General features: G+C 39.4%; 1 protein-coding gene across 2 annotated transcripts in view; it reads right to left on the bottom strand.

The window, feature by feature from the left end:
* Nucleotides 1-545: 545 nt before the first annotated feature.
* The window catches only part of LOC124277570 (large neutral amino acids transporter small subunit 1-like), a 47,795-nt gene continuing 38,333 nt past the window's right edge, over nt 546-10,007 (bottom strand). Inside the window, exons 9-12 of one of the 2 annotated variants that reach the window (XR_006898860.1) lie at nt 8,108-8,257; nt 6,835-7,012; nt 4,348-6,130; nt 546-3,896 (exon numbers count right to left, since the gene is read on the bottom strand). Coding sequence is in view for 1 of the 2 variants with exons in the window: in XM_046713286.1 (XP_046569242.1) it covers nt 6,054-6,130; nt 6,835-7,012; nt 8,108-8,257 (405 nt within the window). In the remaining variant the exon portion in view is untranslated. Of the gene's footprint in view, nt 3,897-4,347; nt 6,131-6,834; nt 7,013-8,107; nt 8,258-10,007 lie in introns of those variants that run through there. The other variant, XM_046713286.1, reaches the window with a different exon arrangement.

The raw sequence follows: 10,007 nt of genomic DNA, 5'->3' as shown, positions 1-10,007 counted from the left end.
ACTTATTTTATAATCATTTACAACATGGCGTTTCTGGGCTACTTCTTGGCCCTTCACCATGTGAGTGAACCTGATGAAGGTGCAAGAAGTATCCCTAGAAAATAATACAGAAGTTTTAAATCAATACCATACATTGTTATGTTATCAATCAATACTGACTGAGTTTAGTTTTACGCTGCTTTTAGCAATATTCCAGCAATATCACGGCGGGGACACCAGAAAATGGGCTTAACACATTGTACCCATGTCAATCAACCGGGTCTTCGGTGACAAGGCAACGCTTTAACCACTAGACTACCCCATTCGAACTCGTACGTGACCATCAATCATCTGAAACAGTGGCAACTTTCATTCCATATTACCACTTTTTTCAACCATATCATATTGCAGAACATACTCACAGTTTCACAATGTGGAATAATTTAGCATTTTTAAATCAACTTGATGTCACATCCTGTAGGAAACTCATTAAATACAATTTCACGGATGATACCAAATCATATGTAACTAACTTAACCATTTAAAAATGGATACAAAATATGGCAGAACATATTCACACTTTTACTAAAATACATAAGGGCAGAATATGGTGGCATGTGATAAAAGGATACAATGAAGACAATCTAGCCAAATGTATGCAATAAGTGCCCCGCTCTCATAAAAGCTCCACAACTAACAATTAAAGGTTTATGTCTTTATATAAACACATGGAGATTGTCTAAGATATCATCAGGAATTAAAACCAAAATTCCTTTTAAAAGCGGCCACTGGCACCATTAAAATAAGTTCCTTGTGAAGGAAGGGTACTTTTAGAAATTTAATTAAAAGAAGCAGTGAAAAATATTCTTTCTCCCTGGACATGCACATGGACATGCACATAATAAGGTTATTATCTTAACAACAGGGAAAGGGAAGTAAAAAGTGTATTTTAAAAGTATTTTCCTGTGCACACATATTTTTCCAGACAGCAAATCTTGAAATCATTTTGAATTCCCTGTGAGAGTCAGAACATAGATTCCTGCATTGAAATGATCAGTAACTATAGTCTCATTGAAAATGAAGTCTTATTGCCTATATGTGAAACTGAAAACATGTAACAGTGGGCTTACTACACAGAATATGACAGATGCATGCCAAAGGTAATGTGGCTAGTCTTACTTGCCAATAAAATAATGTAAAAGATGCATTGTTGGATTATGGGCCTCTAGACTAGCATTGCTATATATCACACTATTAGTGTTTTGCAACTACACAAATGAGACATTTGGATTCATGGCGCCACAGAGGGACTGACCTTCTAGTATCCTGGGGTTATGGGGAAATAGAAATAGAATTGTTATCCTCACAACTATTAAGATATGTTGGCAGTGAAGAGGACGTCCCTTGAACATTTTCAACAAAATATATAGCATGACAAACAGCCAAACAGGAATTTATGGATATGATGTCATAGAGGTAAGGAATCCAACAGGATTTAAAGAAATAAGGAGCTATAGGTTAGAGACAATTTTCTTTTAATCCCAATAATTATTTACAAACTGTGTTGTCATGGAAACTGTTTTTATGCTGCTAGAGAAAACATGAATTGATGTGAAATAGGTTCCTTCAGAACTTGCATGTAAGTTTTCTTTCAGTGTCAAAATGATATTATTGTGATTATGCCAAAAGTATAGCTTACAAAATAGAGACGGCAGAAATCTGGTTTAATTGACTGATAATCATTCACTAATTATCGATCAATTGCTGCTTGATAAACCCAGTGAACATGGGAATTGTGCTGACAAATAGAGGATAATGGTTTGGAGGAATTTGGGATTTCTTCCCACAATATCTTCTCCAAGCAAAGCTAGAGGACATAACCCCAAAAGGGTAATAAAGTGCTCAGATATCAAGCATCATAATACAGAGGAATTAGGGATTTGATCCCACAATCAGTTAATCCTGCCACAACTAAGGGACATAATCCCATGAGTGCAGGTACAGTGCTGAAAAAATTGAAAAAAGAAAGATAATAATTGGAATGAACTTGGGATTTGATCCCACAATTAGATGATCCTGGCACAACGAAGGGAGAGAACTGTACAATATAATACAGAAAGAACTGTGACAACATAGACAAGTAAAACAAGTGAAGGAGGGAGATTGATTGAGCAAATAAGTGAATATGGTGTTAAATAGGAGCGACCTAATGATAACTGTATCACACAAGCCTTAGGTAAGTCTGGACCAGTGGTTGATAGCCTGAACACACCCCCATATCTCAACATGGCAGAATGACACAACGAAACTGTAAAACCATTTCACTCATCTGCTACTACAAGCACAGTGTACTGGGCCGCCTAACCCAAGGCTCTCGGTTTAAGCTTTTAACTGCAAGGTGAAATACAAGCCCATCATACCCGAGGCTCCCTAGGGGGACATAAATAACATAAAAGCAAACTACTGTTATTTTGTAACAGTGTCATCACAAGCACTAGACAATGCTAGAAGCAAGCATAGTAGGGTATGTCAAGATAATAGATAACTATAGACATATTCTCCACATATACACACGACATAAAATAATACATATATACACCATTATGTCACATCCCACAAGAATAACAGGCACTCAAGAAGCACTATGGCACACAGATGAAAATATAAATATCCTTAAGGAACTGTTACTGTTCTTTAGTTCTTCCTGATGAGGGCGCCAGAACAAGCCCTGAAACATACCAAACCATCAAATAGCATCTTCTAAAAAGCCAATCAAACATCCTTCAGGAACATTTTGGACTAAAACAAGCAAACCCTAAAATACACCAGCAAATCCCTTAATTTCCGAAGAAAGCGTGCAGGTTAAAATTTAACATTGCATCACATTGTTTCAGCTATTGTGACGAGACCAAGTTTACACATTTATGTAATTCTGTGGGGTTGGTTAACGCTAGTGCAAACAATAAAAATTGTTGAAAGAAAGAAACAAATACAACTGTGTTATGTATCATCAATACAATTAAATCAACTTGTTTTACATAGTCTTCCTAGTCAACATGACAACAGGGTGTGAAGCTCCATCATATGTAGAAATCTTGTCACATTACCTGTGGATAACCCTGACAAAATCTCTCAAATTGATAGAATAGACAAGAATAAAAGTACAAGAATGCAAAGAAAAACATGTTTTCAATCACATACAGCATTTCTTACAGTTGGAAACCAAGTCCGAAGTCTTGAAAATGTCTACTGTTCTTTCATTCTAAAGCCAGTGTTTATCACTCACTATTGTATGTTTATAACCACATTCTGGAACACAAAAAATATACAAGTAGATGGACTGTTTTCATGAACATATGATTGAAATAGATAATGCATTGGTTAGTTTTTGGCATAGTTATATACAACACAACGCTTCTGGGCTACTTCTTACCCCTTCATCATCCCTTCACCATTCATCTGATAAAGAGGCAAGAAGTAGCCCGGAAACGTCATGTTGCAAATAATAAAGAAGTTGTAAATCCATACCATACGTTGTTATGTTACTTTCCAACTTCTAAATGCCCATCAAGCACTTGAGTAATCAAGACAAAACATGGAACACATTAGTCATGGCAGCATTGAAGCATCATGAGACAGTGATGTGAGTAAACACATATCTTGGTCACAAGTTGTAATGACGTGAATTTCTACAAATACTAGAATCAACTATCACAAAATTTCTTTGCATTTTCACAAAATCATCTTAGATCTAAGACTACGTTCAAGAATGGAACATACAATTGTCATACTTAATAGACCACCTTGTACTGGATTCTGATCTGAGAATTTCTGGTACAACTAGGCTGAAAAAGCGGTACCAGTATCTTGTATAATGATTAAGGTCATGTCATGGAATCATTCAAATCTCACACAGACTAAACAGTCAGCAAATCTCACACAGACTAAACAGTCAGCAAATCTCACACAGACTAAACAGTCAGCAAATCTCACACAGACTAAACAGTCAGCAAATCTCACACAGACTAAACAGTCAGCAAATCTCACACAGACTAAACAGTCAGCAAATCTCACACAGACTAAACAGTCAGCAAACACAGACTAAACTCAGCAAATCACACAGACTAAACAGTCAGCAAATCTCACACAGACTAAACAGTCAGCAAATCTCACACAGACTATACAGTCAGCAAATCTCACACAGACTAAACAGTCAGCAAATCTCACACAGACTAAACAGTCAGCAAATCTCACACAGACTAAACAGTCAGCAAATCTCACACAGACTAAACAGTCAGCAAATCTCACACAGACTAAACAGTCAGCAAATCTCACACAGACTAAACAGTCAGCAAATCTCACACAGACTAAACAGTCAGCAAATCAAGCCTGATTTCTCGAAACAAACTTAGGTTTTTAATATTTAACACTATTTAACAAACATTTTTTACTCAAATTTCAAACTGAGTTTGTCAATTTAAAACCGCTGAAATTTTAACTCAACTGCATTTTTAAAATAAAAAAGCTCAAACAACTTAAGTAATCTATCCATCAAGCTCAAATTGTTTACCATGTTTACGTTTGATATCAATTTCAGTTCGTTCTGGGAAATGCATTTTCCTGCTGTTTCCCAAATTTGAGTAAAAACTCAAACTCAAGTAAAAACTCAGACTTAAGTTTGTTTAAATGTAATGCCTGCTGTGAGCCAACCCCAGTATCTTAATAGGCTGACATAGGCTTGCATCCCCCCCCCCCATTAAGCTGTCAAGTTGTATCCTCACTCAATACCACACACTGGTGATGTCACTGATTGAACAGGTACTGTAAGCTTACTTCAAGCTGCAACACCAAAACCATGTCAATCCATAATACTGTCAATGCATTTATGAAGTGATGTCAATGTGTCCTATTTAAATCAATGGACATTATTCAAACATGATAAAGCTAGGCAAAACTACAAATATGGTCACAACAGCTTAAAAGATGAATAAATACAACATAAATGAACAAGAGCATGATCGCTATAAAGGAACAGTTATTACTACTCGAAGCATACAAACTGCCTAAAAGGGATATGTGCATGATGATGTAAGTGAAGAACGGTAACCATAGACTCTCTCACAGTTTTCGCATACACTCGGATAAGAGTTCCAACCACACTCAACCTGCTACCACACTTGTGACACAATGAAAGCACACTTGAAATGCTTATAAATCAGTTAAGGCACAGAAAACAACATGAACATTTTAAAACATGACAGTTGGTCAGTATGTATGGAAGATCCATGATTCACACTGTCCTATTTCAGGACAGCTGAACAGGTTTTCAACTTGGATGCAAACTACCCTTGGGTAGCCCGCTGGTCAAAATTGTTTAGCTCAAAATACTTTAACAATGAACTAAATTCAATAAAGTGAAATTAAGTTTCTTTTTTACTGGTCCTGTTATACAAGTCACCTCGACCAATCCATTCAGGAGGCAGTTATTAAATTGGGGATCATTTCAATTTGGGTATATTTACTGACTCTAGCTGCAGGTACGGGACAAATGTCTGTCAGGTGTTCTAAAATCCCTGTAGAATGCCCCCAAACAAATCAAACACTGATTTTGACAAAAGCAATGGATATGCTGTATGGGGTACTAACTCTTGTAATGCCCTGGGAAATGAATATCTGAAGGTGATCAGAAGTATTCTGTTGGTTTCTGCAAATGAAAGCTTTGTACCAGAACTTTAATTGTTATGAGCACCTGATGACCCTTTGGTCAGTCGTCGAAGATAGTTTGCTGTGTTTTTCTTCAATTGTTACCTTTTACACGACATGTAAACATGAACTCATGCAAAATGTACACACTAAACATAATATAAATCCTATATTTCACATGTCAATTAGCAATCTTCCTTCTGCAGAAAGCAAAGATACAACTTATACTTTTTGCCTTTGGGGCAATATGGTCCCAGTCCATTTCCACAGCAGGGGAGGCTACTCTCAAGTCTCATAAAAAGGGAGGTTACTCCCAATGTAGGTTCACAGAAGGGGAGGTTACTCCCAACGTAGGTTCACAGAAGGGGAGATTATTCCCAGTCCACATCATCAGGGTTGTCTGGTGGTATCACCAAGAACAGTCTTTGAAAGAAGGTGTTGATAGAATCTGAAACAGACAGCAGTCTTTTAATGAAATATGTAGATAAATATCACTAAACAAAAGGCTGTAAAAATCCTTCCCGGAATATAAAAGAACAAAATTGATACATACTAAATAGTATGGGTTTACGGAGACCATCTTGACAAGATATGTACCATCTTAAATGAGTCTTACGAAGGGCTTGATTGTTTGTCAGTCTCTGGGCAATATTCCAATAATGATAGGGCCAAATAAAAAAAATGTTGTGGTTCCGATTACACCTCTTTAAACTTTAGGGTAGGTAGGTAGGATTTTTTTTAATTAACATTTTTTTAAAGACGTAAAGTACAAGCTAATAACACATTTATCAATGTATAATTGTCTATTCAATCAAGGTTTTGGATCATTATATTAACTTTCCCTATCAGAATGACCGATGTCGATCAGTGCTAGGAAAAAACAATGGTATCTAAAGGCTTATTTCATTTATACCGCATAAAAAAGTTAGGGTCAGCACCAGAATTCAAGGGTCGGTCGGGTAATCGGAACGACAACATATTTTTCTTAGGCCTAGCAATCTGGATCAAACAATTCCAATCAACTATGACACTTAGTTTGACCACTCAATGCATAAGTTTTCGCGTATGACAATCGTAGGTGGCTGGTCATAATTCTGACCAAGGAAACCCCAAATATTTTGAGGACCTTAGTAAATTTGCAGCATAACTCACTGATCTTGGTCTGGAGTTCTCTTGGTTTGTTCTGCCACCTGTTGCCAATGATATATAGGGCGGAGCCAAGAGCGATGAGGCCAAGAGCCATCAAGCTTTCGGATGGTTTCTGGTAGAATGTGAGCACAACGATGGCGAAGCTGATGATGCACAGGCTTATGGGGAGCGCAACATGGACCTGAAGATCAGAGAAAACAGACTTAGAACAGCAATTGATTCAATTTTTGTGACTGTTTCAGCATAATATTTTACTCGAAGATCCCTCTTAACGACATACAAGATAAATTGACCTTCTACAATATACACTTGCATACAGTACCAAATTTAATTGCAACACATCAATTTTAAACATTTTTCAAACCATTCTTTGTTTGTTGTGTAACGCTTTACTCAGCAATATTCTAGCCACATGACAGCGGTCTGTAAATAATCTGGACCAGACGATCCAGTGACTAACATCATGAGCAACAATCTGCGCTATTTGGATGACAATGACATATGTCAACCAAATCTGCGGGCTCGACCACTCGATCCAGTTCGCTGCATCTTAATCTGCTCATGAGAGGAAGACAAAGAGGTCATACATGAGTGAGTTTGCCTTAACACAACTTTGCACAGTCATATCATGGCATCTGCTTGATGTTGTACGTTATGACTAGAGTGAGTGAGTGGGATACGATGACATGTGTCAACCAAGTCAGCGAGCCTGACCACCCGATCCCGTTAGTCGCTTCTTACGACAAGCATGGGTTACTGAAGACCAATTCTAACCTGGATCCTCGCTGGTCACTTTTGACTAGAGGTAAATGGGGCAATGAAGAGTCTTATAAATATGCAAATATATTTCCATCACTGTCCATCGTGCATGACATGATTGCTTCTTTACAAATGGCTGCAGATTAAGGGGAATAGCTGTGGGCAACAATTAACGTATTGAAACCTCAAAGAATTTGTTTAAAAGAAAACAAAATGCCTTTCATGCCAAACAGTAAAAAGTTTGTACAAAAAATCTAATAATTACTTTAATAGTGACTGGTAGATGCAACTGTTAGGTCAGGATATGATTACCTTTTCATCAACACCTGGTGTCATCACTGATTTTTTGGGCCATTCATTCAATTTCAGGTATTTTGCCTCTTATCCAACCTGAATCTGACTAAAGACTGGATAAGTCTCGTCCACTGATGTTTTATACTTATTGTGACCCAACTCTGCAATATTGGTTGTGGCACCTAACAGCACAATGACCCCGTCATGACCCCTGTCAACTAACCTTGATGGGTCTCTTCATGTCCGGTTCCTTGTATCTGAGATAGGCCTGTCCAGCAAACACCACTGTGAGCACAGTGGCAAACCCGAAACCCTCCATCTCGATCAGATACCAAATATCATTGGATGACTGGAAACATACGACTAGAGCCAACTGCAACAAGAGGAATATGAATTACAAGACATCACAGAGGATCATCACAGTGGCTGACAAATTGTATTTACTCTGTAAGTCATCAGACATGACATTATCCACAAATGTTTTCAGTCCCAAAACATAAAGTTGGGAAGTCAAAGCATGTTTCACAGTGATGATGATTACGATGATGATGATGATGATGATGATGATGATGATGATGGGGGCACCTCTTAACACTTACAATGACAAACAGTGATGAGGCTAGGGTGAGGTACTGGTACAAGGGGCACCTGTCAACACTTACAATGACAAACAGTGATGAGGCCGGGGTGAGGTACCTTTACAAGGGGCACCTGTCAACACTTACAATGACAAACAGTGATGAGGCCGGGGTGAGGTACTTGTACAAGGGGCACCTGTCAACACTTACAATGACAAACAGTGATGAGGCCGGGGTGAGGTACCTTTACAAGGGGCACCTGTCAACACTTACAATGACAAACAGTGATGAGGCTGGGGTGAGGAACTGGTAAAAGGGGCACCTGTCAACACTTACAATGACAAACAGTGATGAGGCCGGGTGAGGTACTGGTACAAGGGCACCTGTCAACACTTACAATGACAAACAGTGATGAAGCCAGGGTGAGGTACTTTGTACAAGGGGCACCTGTCAACACTTACAATGACAAACAGTGATGAGGCCGGGTGAGGTACTTGGTACAAGGGCACCTACAAGGGCACCTGTCAACACTTACAATGACAAACAGTGATGAGGCCGGGTGAGAAACTGGTACAAGGGGGCACCTGTCAACACTTACAATGACAAACAGTGATGAGGCCGGGGTGAGGTACTTGTACAAGGGGCACCTGTCAACACTTACAATGACAAACAGTGATGAAGCCAGGGTGAGGTACTTGTACAAGGGGCACCTGTCAACACTTACAATGACAAACAGTGATGAGGCCTGGGTGAGGTACTGGTACAAGGGGCACCTGTCAACACTTACAATGACAAACAGTGATGAGGCCGGGGTGAGAAACTGGTACAAGGGGCACCTGTCAACACTTACAATGACAAACAGTGATGAGGCCGGGGTGAGGTACTTGTACAAGGGGCACCTGTCAACACTTACAATGACAAACAGTGATGAGGCCGGGGTGAGGTACTGGTACAAGGGCACCTGTCAACACTTACAATGACAAACAGTGATGAGGCCGGGTGAGGTGAGGTACTGGTACAAGGGCACCTGTCAACACTTACAATGACAAACAGTGATGAGGCTGGGGTGAGGTACTGGTACAAGGGGCACCTGTCAACACTTACAATGACAAACAGTGATGAGGCCGGGGTGAGAAACTGGTACAAGGGGCACCTGTCAACACTTACAATGACAAACAGTGATGAGGCCGGGGTGAGGTACTTGTACAAGGGGCACCTGTCAACACTTACAATGACAAACAGTGACAATGACAAACAGTGATGAGGCTGGGGTGAGAAACTGGTAAAAGGGGCACCTGTCAACACTTACAATGACAAACAGTGATGAAGCCGGGGTGAGGTACTGGTACAAGGGGCACCTGTCAACACTTACAATGACAAACAGTGATGAGGCCGGGGTGAGGTACCTTTACAAGGGGCACCTGTCAACACTTACAATGACAAACAGTGATGAGGTCGGGGTGAGGTACCTTTACAAGGGGCACCTGTCAACACTTACAATGACAAACAGTGATAAAGCCAGGGTGAGGTACTTGTACAAGGGGC

The sequence above is a fragment of the Haliotis rubra genome, unplaced genomic scaffold (genome assembly GCF_003918875.1).
Source record: "Haliotis rubra isolate DU_JTF1 unplaced genomic scaffold, ASM391887v1 Scf223, whole genome shotgun sequence".
In the NCBI taxonomy this organism is placed as follows: domain Eukaryota; kingdom Metazoa; phylum Mollusca; class Gastropoda; order Lepetellida; family Haliotidae; genus Haliotis; species Haliotis rubra.
This window is presented reverse-complemented; position numbering and strand designations above follow the sequence as displayed.